General features: G+C 36.8%; 1 protein-coding gene across 1 annotated transcript; it reads left to right on the top strand.

The window, feature by feature from the left end:
- Positions 1–9,827: 9,827 nt before the first annotated feature.
- Positions 9,828–14,667, top strand: LOC121762282 (zeaxanthin epoxidase, chloroplastic-like). Its single transcript, XM_042158108.1, has 16 exons — positions 9,828–10,561; positions 11,539–11,701; positions 11,781–11,855; positions 11,961–12,061; positions 12,146–12,261; positions 12,458–12,669; positions 12,846–12,934; positions 13,002–13,116; positions 13,191–13,294; positions 13,417–13,462; positions 13,546–13,610; positions 13,680–13,766; positions 13,843–13,897; positions 13,978–14,066; positions 14,147–14,234; positions 14,322–14,667. Exons 1-16 carry the CDS (start codon positions 10,137–10,139, stop codon positions 14,403–14,405), a joined length of 1,914 nt encoding a protein of 637 aa, XP_042014042.1. The 5' UTR covers positions 9,828–10,136; the 3' UTR covers positions 14,406–14,667.
- The last annotated feature ends 502 nt before the right edge of the window (positions 14,668–15,169 follow it).

Here is a 15,169-nt window from a genome sequence, read left to right on the forward strand (position 1 = left end):
TTGGCTCTCAGCTACCTTTACTTGCCCGCTAGACTTCAAGGCTGTTTCCTTTACCTGGGTGCATTCCCGGAAGATTATGAGATACGTGCCTCTAAACTCATCGAACTTTGGGTTGGTGAAGGCTTCTTCCTAAAACCTGCACTACCCACACAAACCATGGAGAACTATTGTGGTTTCTGACTTTTGAACTTAGCAGTATGTAATATATATGAAATGTCAATCAGTTCAACAACTTGTATTGAAATGTCAACAACGCAAAAACAATTCTTATAATTAAAAAAGAACAACTATTTTCTCTTAATTTTTTTATTTGAAACAAGTTCTGGTATCATGATCATGCAATACATGTCAATAGCTTTCGTATTAAATGTCAACAACTTATATGAAAATATCAACAACTTGTATATCAAATGTCAACAGCTTGTCAACAACTTGTATATAGTGTCAACAACTCAAAAACAATTCTTGTAATTAAAAAGTAACAACTATTTTATCTTAATTTTTTTATTTGACACAAGTTCTGACATTATGATCATACAACACATGTCAATTGCCTACATATCAAATGTCAACAACTTATAGCAAAATGTTAACAACTTATCAACAACTTGTGATATTGATTTTCGCGGATTCCTCCTTTCTCCTATGCAGCTCCATCGACGTATTCTGTATCCTAGGTCCACCGCTCGGATCCACCTCCACCTCCAATACCGCCGGCACACTGTGCCTCAGATCCTTGGACGATTTCGTCACCTCCACGAGCTCGCGAGATCTAAAGCAGAAGAGTTTCGAATCGGAACCATTGTCACTGAGCTCCATTGTCAAGTCGCTGATCTCCATCCCAGATAATCGAACGGCAGCCATGGTGTCCGGCAGCTCTTTCCTCGTGGCATCCATTAGCTTCTCCAGTGATTCTGCAGCTCTCTTGAAGGCCTTCAATGGAGAAAAACAAAGGATAGTATAGCATGTCACCACATCCAATCAAAGAAACAAAATCATTGCATGTCAATATCCAGAATACCAAATGTCAACAACTCGTATTAAAATGTCAATAACTAAAAAATAACACTTATAATTTACATATCAATATCGAGAATATCAATGTCAACAACTCGTATTAAAATGTCAACAACTAAAAAATAACACTTATAATTCGCATTTCAATATCGAGAATATCAAATGTCAACAGCTCATATTAAAATGTCAACAACTAAAAAACAACACTTATAATTCACATATCAATAGCGAGAATATCAAATGTCAACAACTCGTATTAAAATGTCAATAACTAAAAAATAACACATCAAACGTATCTCTCAAATCCCCATCCCCTCCATCCGCTGCCTCGGTGTCTCCGTCACCGCCACCATCCATGGTCTCGTAGAGCTTGCAGAATTCATCGAAATCGATGAGGCCGTCGCCTTTCTGCTCGTACCCGTACTCCTACGTCGATTTATTCAGAAGCATCACGAAGATCGTGTGATTCAACAGGAATTTCTACAAAATAACAATAAGAATTTCAGCTTTAAACTAAAATTTGAAAAACATTGCTATTTATGAGAACTTCTGATGGTTTAGAAAATAGGAGAAGCAACTGAAAAGGGAAAAAATCCTAATTCACTGGTTAGGAGTAAACAAGGAATCATGCGGATGCAAAATTAAACATGAACTCCACATCTGAAATCAATTTCGGCTGGAGATCGACAGAGTTCATCAATGAATCGGTAAAATCGAGGAATGCTAACCTGAAAATTGGAAGAGAAATATTGACGTCAGGCTCCTGGCTCACCACGAATCGCTCCATCTCGTCGCCGACATACACCGGCAGGTGCCCCTTCGGAACGCCGCCGGAGGAGGAGCGCTTCCGCAGCTACTCCGATCTGAGCAGCCACTACTGCGACGAGTCGCCTACTTTGGATAATCTTCTCATGAGCTTCCTCGGTAGACGGTGGCGGAAACGCCTTCCATTGGCTAATTGGTTGAAGATTTGGTGCAGGCGTTGCTTTAATGGAGGAAAATTGGGAATGGAATTGGAGGAAAATTGGGAATGGAATTGGAGTGCTGAAACCACGCTTGTTTCATTTGTTTCTAACTTAAATTACCATTATACCCTTTCATAATAAATTAATTTAAAAATATTTTTTGTGTGGCAAAATCTGGACCACTCATTTAATAAAAATGAGTGGCTGAGATTGCATCTCACTTCTCAATTAGCTTAAAAAATCTCAATTGATCATGGACCTATATATATATATATATATATATATATATATATATATATATATAGGGATGTATTCATTTCCTTTTTGTATATTTTGTTCTTTGTTCTTTTTAATCTCAGCCCCACGATTTTGTCATCTAACGGTTAGATTGGTGCCACGTGTCATTTAATAATGCAGATTTTCAGTTGAATAATGCACACCGACTAATAATGCACCATTATAGTGTAATAATGCAGATTTTCAGTTGAATAATGCACATCAACTAATAATGCATCATTATAGTGTAATAATGCAGATCATCTGGACCGTTGATGCATGAGATCTAACGACCCATATTAAGAAGAATAAAGGATCTAAGGGATGAATAGGAGAATAACGCTCCCATATATATATATATATAGATTGGTGAAAGGAGGGAACAATGTCCATTTATTTGAAATGAGGTGATGTTATTTGAGACATGGGTATACAATACATGACAGAAAACAATTAACACCTAAGGGAATAAAATTGAGAGATTTGAGACTAAGTGTGGGGATATTAGATCTTATGAACTATTTAGAGTTGTATCCGCGTGATGTTATTTCTAATCGTGGCTCATGGTCTAGATGCTTTGAGATAGGGTTTAGATTAATTTTGTGATAAACTAAAGTATAAACATAATGCATTGATTAAATTTTCAAAATAGTAAACAAAATCAAGGACTTTAAATTTCTCATTTTTAGTTTATGATGTAACCATGGTACGATATTCTAGAGGCCCTGGTGGTCGGTGGACGATGAAATCCTCTTTGTTGGAAGTTTCCTTAAGGTAAATAGTTATTTTCTTTCCTTTTTAATAAAATAAGTAGATAAAACGCACCACTTATGAGCAACAAAATAACGTTATTAAGCAACAAAATTAATGAATGACATTGACGGATTTCCGCGAATTGCATAAAAGACTATTTGTTGCATTAAATGCAATTTATTTTGCATTTTAGTCTACAGTGCAAAATAAACTGCATTTAATGCAACAAATAGTCTTTTATGCAATTCGCGGAAATCCGTCAATGTCATTCATTAATTTTGTTGCTTAATAACGTTATTTTGTTGCTTATAAGTGGTGCGTTTTATCTACTACAGTGCAAAATAAACTGCACTTAATGCAACATAAATAGTTTTTATACAATCCACGAAAATCCATCAACGTCATCCACTAATTTTGTTGCTTAATAACGTTGTTTGTTGCTTATAAGTGCCATGTGGCAGCATATAATTGGAAGGATGTTGTGATTCTAATTTGAGTTATTTTTGAAATATACCCCTAAAATATTATTAATTAATATTAACACTTTAAATTTTTTCCTTAAACCAGTTAAAGACTTAAAAGGATTCTTTTAATACAAAAGTCATTTGAACGAAAATTAGACCATAAATATTTTATGGGTTTTATTCTTTCCCAATTTCTGTCTTGAATTTATCAACTCATTGAGAAATCTATCTGATTTATCCAGTGTTTTAAAAACCGTACTTGACCGGCCCGTTCGACCGGTCGGACCGCGAACCGGCACCTGGTCCGCTCTGATTCGGCCCCAAAAACCGTTAGTATGTTATGCCGCCTTGAACCGTCGGAACCGACCGGTCAGACCGGTTAAACCGGAAACCGGTTTTTATGTTTAAAATGCTTGTTTAAAATATGAGACTAGAGGGGATTGAACCCTAGACTTCTAATTAAGATACCAACATCTCAATGCCACTCCACCACATGATCTTGAATGAAATATTGTAAACATTAATTATTGTTATACATTAAATCTATAATTTTTTGTCCACACAACTTAATAATTTGTGTTTAGTTTTATACTTTTAAATGATTGTTAGTTGTGATATGTTTAATTTTAATTATCAGTCACTAAATTTTATTTTTATTAGTATAATATATATATATATATATATATATATAATGAACAAATAATTTTACCTAAGATTTAATATTATATATGTTATTAATATAGTTTATTACTCCATATTTACTAAATATTACTCCAAACTTACTAATAATTCAAGTTTAATTTTATGTATTAACTAATAATACTATTATAGTATATATTTATCCAAATTAATTAAAAATTCATGTATAGTTTTATATATTGTCTATAATATTATTTCACCATAATACGAATTTTATCTATTTGTATATGTAAAATATGTACTTTTTTTGGTTACACTAATTAAAAATTTATGTATTTAATAATTATTTAAATTTTACCATTCACTTATTTTAAATACTCTTAATATTTAATTTACTTAAAATGTTTAATATATGTTTTTGTTTTATGTTACTATTAATTATAATATATTACTCACTATCTTTAAGAGTATATTTAATTTTATATTTGCAAGGTAAAACGGTTCGACCAATAATTAATCCGGTCGGACCAGTTGAACCGTGAACCAGTAGCCAGCGGCGGATCCAGGCGGGGTCGGCCGACCCCACCGGCGGTCCACCGAACACTGCCGGAAAATATCATCTTCGACCTTTGACCTGGTGCAGTTTCGTCTCCGACCCCAAGACAGCTTCAACCAGGGGCGGACACACGTTTAAGGTAGGGCTGGCAATTTTCGACACGACACGATAATCCGACACGAATCCGCACGAAATTATTGGGTTGGGGTCAAGTCTTATTGGATCCGTGTCCTTATCGGGTTGACCCATTAAGAACCCGATAATTTCTGGTTGGGTTTGGGTCGAATGCGGGTCAGATACGGGTAACCCATTAAGAAATAATATTATTATTTTTATTATTATTTTAAAAAATATATATTTACTTTAGTTTGTAAATTTCTTATAAATTAGGTTTAAATAGTATAAAATGAATTTTAATTGTGTAAATTAGGTTAAAAATTAAGGTTTAATCGTTTAATATTAGGTTTTAATCATGTAATATCAGGTTCGGGTTGTTATCGTGTCGTGTCAACCCATATTATATCGTGTCGATAATAGGTTCGTGTCGGGTGCGGGTCGTGTTCGGATTTGAAGGTAGCAGGTCGGGTTCGTGTTCGGATTTACAGTTTCCTTAACAGGTCGGGTTCAAGTTAGGCCTTATTGGGTTGGGTCATTATCAGGTTGACCCGATAACGACCCAATCCGCACGATTTGCCAGCCCTAGTTTAAGGAGGGGCAGAAATTGTATGTAACAAGGGGCTGAACAATCTATAAATAAAAAAGTGCAGAGCATGAAATATATTAATGGCCGCCGAGACTGGGAGGAAGAAGATGATTTTCCTAAAAAAGTGCTCCACTAAGTACTAAAACAATTACTATTATTATATTCTAACTTTCCTTGTAAAATGTGTCCAAATAATAAAATGTCAGTTTATTGCTATTGATTACATTGCAATGACTTTTTAAAATTGTACGACTTGTTTGAAATTTATGGATTTCTTTAAAACTTTTACTTTATTTAGCAAAATATTAACTTAATTTCTTAGTTTCCCATTAATAATATCAATAAATTCTAAATTTTCTTCTCCAATGTAACTTTTCCTTTTTCTTTGCAAATAATTCAAGCAAACTCAAAATTTGTTTTTATAGTGACTTTAAACCATAAGTTAATTTTTCTCTTTTTTTCTTTTAAATTTAATTATGCAAAAACTTTTTTCAGTATATTTATTATTTATTACCAAAATTTCTCTACCCCTTATGAAAAATTGTCTAATTTTTTATTTTGGTATATCAGCAAAATTAGTGACGTTTATATTAATTGAAACATTTTTACCAATTTTTCTCTTATTCGATTGTACTTTACTTATTCGAGTGAAAAGAATAAAGTATTTGAGAAAATAAAGTAAGAGAGGAGATTTTTTGCTTTAAAGGGAATGACTCAGTTATGGTGGGACATCCCAAAAAATGAAAGTAACTCATTTATAACAGAGGGAGTATTTATTATTATTATTATTATTATTATTATTATTATTATTATTATTATTATTATTATTATTATTATTATTATTATTATTATTATTATTATTATTATATTATATTCGACCCCACGGATTCCATGTTCTGGATCCGCCCATGCCAGTAGCCTTGCCGGTTTATCGGCCGGTCCGGTTTTTAAACGTTGGATTTATCAAATGAATATTCATACTCGTTTTTGTTGTCGTTCTACAAGTTCACATTCTTAAATTAGTTCAAGTTATGTGGACATCCATATGATCGCCTATCTAGTTTTAGCATGTTTTTTGCGGCGTTCTTTTTAATATGAACCTTGTAAAATCAAGGAATATAAATTCTTCAAGATTTGTTCTTGCAAATATTAAAGGATACCTGCAAACCATCCAGGAAATAAATTAACAAAAAAATAAGAAGATGGAGATGTTATGATATAGATTAAAGTTTAGGACAAAAGGTCACTTTCACAAAAAAAAATAGTCTAAATGTCACCACTAAACTTGCAATACCATAACTAGCAAAACATATAATATTGAACTTAGCACTATAAAAGAACAATGCAATTACAAGTAAATTTGATAAATTTTTCGAAAGTTAAATAAGAAGAGACTCAAAAAATAAGTTTGAAATGTTTACAATAGTAAAAAACATTGATAGAAAATAAACCTTACATGTCTATTATACAAACCCCAACAAGAGAGCAAAATATAATAAGTCTTGTGCAAAAATCCAGAATTCGGACAAAATGCTCAGTCGGGCAAAACCAAGCTGTTCAATCTCCCAGGCAAGGCAAACTCACTGTACCGCAATGATATGAAAATGCCCAGTCGGGTGAACTCTCAGGACTCTCCTTCTTTTCGCTCGACCGGACATATCAAAGGATTCCAAAATTCCAAGTCGAGCATTCTATGCCAGTACCCCTTTTCGTGCTCCCAAATGACTTCGACCACTATTTTCGGCTTCCTATTCTCCAACACTTTGAGCTTACCCTTATTTATACTCCCTCGGTCTCAACTAAGTTGAGTCGTATTCTTTTTGGAATGTCCCAACTAAGTTAAGTTATTCCTTTTTTTGACAAAAAACAAAACATTCAATCACTTTATTACATCACCTACTTTACCATCTCTTTATTTTTCCTACTTTATTCCTCTTTCCTACTTCCTCCATCCCAAGGAAGATGACCCCTTCCTTGGGCGATGCAAAAATTTATGCAACTTTATTTTATGTGTGAGGTGGAAAGAGTAAAAAGTAAGAGAGATGGAATAAAGTAGAGAAAAAAGTGTTTGCATTAGTAATGAGTCATTTAAGTTGGGACAAACTAAGGGCACCTACAACGCGTTACACGGGTGTCCCGCGTTCCGTCACGAGGGGACGGGACGGCGGCGCGACGCGTTGCGGCGCCCCGTCTCGTCCCCAGCCCGTCTCGATCCCGTCCCGCGTCCCGTCATGGCTTGACGAGTGACGAGCCGTCTCGCCACGCGCTGAGGCGACGTGGCGCGCCCAGGCGCCATGCGTGACGCCCACTCGCGCGGCCCGCGAGTGGGCATCGTCACGCTGACGCAATAAATCATTTTTTTAAAAAATTGAATTTAAAAAAAATAATAAAAATAAAAATTGTAAACGGTAATTAGCCGTTTTTTATTTATTTATTTTATTTTATATTTTATTTTTTTACGCTATAAATACTCCTAATTCATCCTCATTTCACATACAACTACACATCTTCTCTCCCCAAATCATCTCCATTTCCTCTCCAATTTTCATCTAACATCTCATCACATAATGTCCGGCGACGGAAACTCCGGCGGTGGCGGCTCCACCGCGTGGGATCTCAACGCGTTCGGCGACTGGGGGAGCATGTACAAGACATTTGGTAGTTCCGGTTCGTCGACGCAGAGCACCCAGGGTTCGTCGACGCTGGGGGGTACCAACCACCCAATTTTGACGTGGATGCATATGCTCGTCCCTCTGCCCCGCGGTATTCGCAGGGATTATCCCAGATTCAGGAGGATTATTCCTTTGAACCCACTCCGGGAGGAGGCCGAGGCGGTGGAAGCTCCAGGGCAGAGGCGGAGGCGGGCGAGGAGGAGGATCTAGGCCGGCATCCGTACAGCAGCAAAGAAACGATGGCGGTGTACAACACCTGGATCCGTGTTTCATACGATCCCATCGTCGAAAATCAACAAAGCCGGAAGTGTTTCTGGGAAAAGGTCTCCGAGGCCTACCACCAGATTAAGCGAAGGGGTCCCGCCGCCGCACATATAAGATGCTTCGCGCTCACATTGACCGAGTCGACAGAGAGGTCAAAAGATTCTGCGGCATCTACACGAACGAAACGGCTCAGTACCAAAGCGGATCCACGGGCGCCGACATTCTGAGGTCGGCTTTGCGCGTCTACCACGACGACACCGGCAAACAATTCAAATTTGTTGATGTTTGGCAAGTCCTCAAAGACAAGGAAAGGTGGGCCGGCGGTGTCCGCTCCAGCTCGGGCTCAACCTCCAAGCGCACGAAGCACACGGCGAGTGGCCAATACTCGTCTGGTGACGCCGGTGAGGGCAGCGGCGCACAAGAGGGTGCCTCGCAGGAGGTTGAGGGCACGGCCGGCGATGCCGGGGGGATCCTTCCATGGGCACCATCGGCCGCAAGGGACCAAGGCTGTGAAGGCGGCTAGAGCGAGGAAGGGCTTAAGCGAATCAAGCCAGGCTGGCTCGTGCTCGGACTCGGGGGAGGCTCGAACTCCCTTATGGCCATGTACATGACCGCCACAATGGCGGACACTTCCCGCTTTACGCCCGCCCAGTAGTGGAACGGAATTGTCTTTATGGCAGCCCAACTTGGCCTTCCGCCTCCTACCGGCTTTAGTGCACCTCCACCGCCTTCGGGGGATGATTCGCCGGCGGAGTAGTTTTTTTATTTTCTATAAAATTGTATTTTAAATTATGCCATGTTTATTTTTTTAGGATTTTAATTGTGTGTTTTTTTAATTATTTTAACTTTTAAGTTGTATTTTTATTTTATGTTGTAATTTTATTTTATTGTTAATGAAGTGTGTTTTTTATTAATTGAATTTGTTGGAAAAAAAAATAAAAAATGAAATTGAATGAATAGTAATTTAAGGGACGGTTAAGGGACGGAGGGTTGTAGGTTCCGTCCCTTAGTTAAGGGATGGAGTAAAAAAGTACAGTGGGCCCGCAAATAGTGTTTTAAGGGACGGTATAGTGACAGCGTTGTAGATGGCCTAAAAAGGAAAGTGTGTTATCTTCAGTGGGACGGAAGCAGTACTTTTCAACACAATTTCTTAATTTGCGTGCCCAAAAATTTTGACTCAACATAGTTGGGGCGGAGGGATTAGAGTACTAATGTACTATAGTCGCAAGTATTGCGATTTCCACTTGCAATTACTTTACATTGTTAATCAAAAGTGCATGATTCAAATGGCATGAAAGACATTTTTCAGCAGCATTGTGAGACCAGTGGTGGGGTCGGCTGACCCCTCTAACGCACCTACATTTGTCACTGCACTACTAAAAGTTCCTAGCAACAAAGAATTAGTGTCCGGAGCCGGAGGAGGCCTGTGCGGGTGGGTCGACTTTGTTTAAGTAAAATACTTAATAATTAAAATAAAATCCTTCAGATTTGTCTGGGTCAACTTTGGTGTAGGCTTGGGACATCTTGTTCTTGCGTGTCTCGGAGTCGGAGTTGAGACAAGATTAATAAGCCAAATATCACTAACCACCTAACTTTAACACAAACATTTTGGTGAGTTGATGTATATCAAGTTATAAATGGTGAATTGATGTATCCCGAAAAAACATCATCTGCAGACAGCGACAAGTGTCTAAAATTTAGTACATCAATTGTGGTGTGTCAGAACTGACACAGATAAGCACCTTCTTCCACTCTCCTTTTTTAGTCCAAACAGAATTTCTCACACCCCCAATTAAAACTGTGTGTCGTAGCAGGTGAAATAAAGCTATGACTTCAATCCTCTTCTACTGCCCAATCAATCCCTCTCCAACCACATTCTCAATCGCCCATTTCTCGCCTCCGCCTCTCACGCCCCACTCGCTGCGCCGCTTCCGGAATCAGCAAAAGGTCAAAGCTGCTGCCGAGGCCGTAGAGAGTGAGAAGAAGGCGCGAATTCTGGTGGCCGGCGGCGGGATCGGGGGGCTGGCTTTCGCGCTGGCGGCGAAGAGGAAAGGGTTCGAGGTGGTGGTGTTCGAGAGGGATTTGAGTGCCATCAGGGGCGAGGGCCAATACAGGGGCCCTATTCAGCTCCAGAGCAACGCCCTCGCCGCCTTGGAGGCCATCGACACCGACGTCGCCGACCAAATCTTCTCCGCCGGCTGCATCACCGGCGATCGAATCAACGGCATGGTTGATGGCATCTCCGGTGATTGGTTAGTGTTTTTTATTTTATTTTTTATTTTTTGGTTTTACGGCATATTCCCTTTGTCCTCCAAAATTACACCGAAATTAAATATAAAAAGTTTTTAACAAATCACACCCACTAATAAACTTTTATTATTTCTCTCCCTTATTTGATTAATGATAGAGTGAAACTCCTGCCTTTACAAATTTGTCAAATTTGTCTATTTTTTAAGGAATAAAACAGTATGTACTGACCTGCCTTTTTGTTATTATTATTATTATTATTATTATTATTATTATTATTATTATTATTATTATTATTATTATTATTATTATTATTATTATTATTATTATTATTATTATTATTATTATTATTATTATTATTATTATTATTATTATTATTATTATTATTATTATTATTATTATTATTATTATTATTATTATTATTATTATTATTATTATTATTATTATTATTATTATTATTATTATTATTATTATTATTATTATTATTATTATTATTATTATTATTATTATTATTATTATTTATTATTATTATTATTATTATTATTATTATTATTATTATTATTATTATTATTATTATTATTATTATTATTATTATTATTATTATTATTATTATTATTATTTATTATTATTATTATTATTATTATTATTATTATTATTATTATTATTATTATTATTATTATTATTATTATTATTATTATTATTATTATTATTATTATTATTATATTATTATTATATTTTTTTCTTTATTACACATGGGGAATCTTCTTCATACATGTGACCACCATCAGATATAGCCTAATTTTGTCTAGATCGTAATACTTCAAATGCTCAATAAATGCAAATTAAATATTATTGGTGAAGTTGTTAAGTTAGTAAGAAAATTTTGTTTCGAGTATTTTTATAATTTGAGATAAATTAAGTGTGGGATTGGAGAAATTGTAGTAATGAATGACATGAAATGGTTGGCTGGCTTGATGAGCAGGTACGTCAAGTTTGATACATTCACCCCTGCAGTTGAGCAGGGGCTTCCTGTTACTCGGGTCATAAGTCGCATGACGTTACAGGAAATTCTTGCTCGTGCGGTCGGTTCAGATGTGATCAAGAATGAAAGCAATGTGGTGGACTTCAAGGATGATGGTCAAAAGGTAATAAACTCTCTTCCTTCAGTAAGGTAGATATTTGAAGTACTGTACTTAATATTTTCCCATGCTATGTAAATTTTAGGTTATGGTGAGACTTAAAAGTGGGGAGTGCTATGAAGGAGATGTTCTCGTTGGCGCTGATGGGATACGGTCAAAGGTATCTCCTGATTTGTATACGGTTATGTTTCTTGAATAGTTCAAACAGATAAAATTTTAGGAAAAATGTGGTTTACTAGCTATAAATATGATTGATCTAATATAGGTGAGGGATGTATTATTTGGACCGAGTGAGGCTGTATACTCGGGCTATACCTGCTACACTGGCATAGCAGATTTCGTTCCTGCCGATATAACTACTGTTGGGTATGTTATTAGCCAGCCACCAAGTATTCAATGCATTATGAACTCTGTAAGGTTGTGTCAAAGTTTATGCTTATGCTTCTCCAGGTACCGAGTGTTTTTAGGCCACAAACAGTACTTCGTGTCTTCCGACGTGGGTCAAGGAAAAATGCAGTGGTACGCATTTCACAAGGAGTCACCTGGAGGTGCAGATAATCCCAAAGGTGTGAATAAACGTGTTCGATTATTCTTTCACACAATGAAGCCGGATGCGGAATACAATAGAAGAATTTTGTATAATCAATTTCATGAACTGCTAAAAAAAGCAAATACAACTAATTTGATGCCTCAGACCTTAATGATAGATATTTGACACAACTAATTTGTATTTTTATTGAACTTTATTTTCTTGATTTTCAGGTAAAAAAGAGAGGTTACTCAAACTGTTTGATGGTTGGTGCGATGATGTTATAGAACTATTGCTAGCAACAGAGGAAGATGCTATACTACGACGTGACATATATGACCGGAATCCAATATTTACATGGGGAAAGGGACGAGTGACGTTGTTGGGCGATTCAGTGCACGCTATGCAGCCAAACTTGGGCCAAGGCGGTTGTATGGCGATTGAGGTAGAATTTACATTTAATTCCATTTCTCATTGCTAAGAAAATTAATAGGTAACTTTCTTGAACTATATATTCTTGACCACACAAGCCGCGTTTTAAAATTTCCATATCTCAGTTAAGGATCTTCTATCCACTTCACATGTCCATCATCAGTTCTGATCAGCTTCTTATCGTTCCAGGATGGATATCAGCTAGCACTGGAGCTTGATAAGGCGTGGAGTCAAAGTACTTCAGGAAATGCAGTTGACGTGCCATCTTCGTTGAAGAGGTAAGTTGTTCAATGTTTACATCTAGTTTTGTAGTTTAGTGGCTCTCTTTAAATTTCCTTCTTACAGATATGAAAATGCTCGAAAAATACGAGTTGCAATCATCCATGGACTAGCAAGAATGGCTGCAATAATGGCGACAACCTACAGGGCATATCTTGGTGTCGGACTTGGTCCATTATCGGTAACTACTTTTTTACATGTCACAATAGTTCATGAACATTGTAAGATGACAGAGGCGAATGATATGTTCTGTAGTTCTTGACGAAGTATAAAATACCGCATCCTGGAGCACTTGGAGGCAGGCTGATGATCGACTATATGATGCCTTTAATGCTCGGTTGGGTTCTAGGCGGTAACGGGTGAGAATTCAAATCCCTTCTCATCTAAATAAACCTCAATTCCAGTGAACTCAAAACACATCCATCCTCATAATATGGTGCTTGTTTAGGTTAAATTTCTTCTGATTGCTCGTACTTTGCAGTTCAAAACTTGAAGGAAGACCACTGCAGTGTAGAATTTCTGACAGAGTACGAGACTATCTTCAGTCTGTTATTAAAGTAGATGTCGAATACTCATTTCTGATATTTGATTCTGGTTTTATGTTGTGAAGGCCAGTGATCAGTTACAGAGATGGTTTACAGACGATGATGCGCTAGAGCGGGCTATGGATGCCGAGTGAGTATTATCTTTATAGTCTGAATTCATCTTGTTCTGTTTGACAAAAATCTATCATGTCACACACAGTTGGTTTTTATGCCCTTCTGGAGATTCAAATGTTGAACGGGAGACAATTTTCTTAAGGCGAGACGAGAACAAGCCATGCGTAATCGGGTATTGAGAGTACTGAAAAAAACATTTCCTTACCTTTGAAATATAGCACACTTAAGTATTAACACTATTTTCATAGGAGTTTGGCGGCTTCAGAGTCGCATGGAGAGTCGATAAGTATAGCTTCACGGCAGGTGAGATCACTATCTACTTGATACAAATTGTGTTGTATTCTCATGTATGTCTTTATAGGAAAAAGTGAATGATTTCTTAGGTATCGAAGATGCATGCTCGAATAAACTATATAGATGGCGCATTTTTCGTGACTGATACAAGGAGCGAGTATGGCACTTGGATCACAGAGTAAGAGTTTAGACTATGTTGGTTTGATGGTGTTCATACTTGGAGAGACATTTCACGAGACTCCAATTTAAAATTTGCAGTAACAAAGGCAAGCGACGGCGCTTGTTGCCCAACACTCCGGCTCGTATCCACCCACGGGATGTGATTGAGTTTGGAGCGGATAAGAAGGTAAAATAAAACAGATAGTACTTGTTAATTTTCATGGTTTTTGTTTCATGTAGAGTGTGGTTTTAGAATGAAGGGATGTTGTTGCAGGCATCGTTTCGCGTAAAGGCGATGAACAATGGAGCTGTGAAAATGAACATGAACGAGAACGAGTTGTGCACTCCATCGTCGTGACTTTCGTTGGAGAAGAGGTTGATGCGTATAAATCAAAATGAGGTTTTTGATTTCTAATAGAGAATCGATGTAATATTGGTAAGTGTTGGAATAATTGAAAATTTAGACTCATTTCAAAGAGATTCTTCATTTTTCTTCATTGAAAGTTTAGGCTCTTATCATGTAGCTTCTTCATGAAAGTTTAGACTCATTTCAAGAAACTTCTTCATGGAGTTGTTCAATTTTTGTTGACGGTTTTAACTAATGTCAAAGAGTTCTTCAATTTTTTGTTGGCAGTTTTAACTCATGTCAAGGAGCCAATCTAACTCGTGTCCGGGAACTTGTCTAAACAGTTTTTACTCATATTTAGGAGCTATCTTAGATAGTTTTAGCTCGTATCCATGAGCCATCTTAGATAGTTTTGACTCATATCTAGAAGCCATCTTAGACAGATTTGACTCTTGTCATGGAGCTAATTCAGACAGTTTTGACTCTTGTCGAGGAGCGACTCTTGTCGAGGAGCTCATTCTGACAGTTTTGACTCTTGTCAAGGAGCTCATTCTGATAGTTTTGACTCTTGTCGAAAAGCTCATTCAGATAGTTTTGACTCTTGTCGAGTAGCTTATTTAGATAGTTTTTGCTCGTATCTAGGAGCCATCTTAAGACCATTCTCGATCCATTCCGGCTCAAACTATGAGCCAATTATTTTCATTACATTTTTCTTCTTCTTGAGCCTAATAACCATTAGGCCCAAATTTATTTCTCTCAAAATGAAGACGTGAAAC

The sequence above is a fragment of the Salvia splendens genome, chromosome 13 (assembly GCF_004379255.2).
Source record: "Salvia splendens isolate huo1 chromosome 13, SspV2, whole genome shotgun sequence".
Lineage (NCBI taxonomy): Eukaryota > Viridiplantae > Streptophyta > Magnoliopsida > Lamiales > Lamiaceae > Salvia > Salvia splendens.

What these genes read in the sequence shown, in the direction of transcription:
- LOC121762282 (XM_042158108.1), top strand. Translation starts at nt 10,137, where the DNA reads ATGACTTCAATCCTCTTCTACTGCCCAATCAATCCCTCTCCAACCACA. An exon ending in AGGTGCAGATAATCCCAAAG is followed by an intron (nt 12,262 to 12,457) that starts GTGTGAATAAAC and finishes CTTGATTTTCAG; the next exon opens with GTAAAAAAGAGAGGTTACTC. An exon ending in AGTGTAGAATTTCTGACAGA is followed by an intron (nt 13,463 to 13,545) that starts GTACGAGACTAT and finishes TATGTTGTGAAG; the next exon opens with GCCAGTGATCAGTTACAGAG.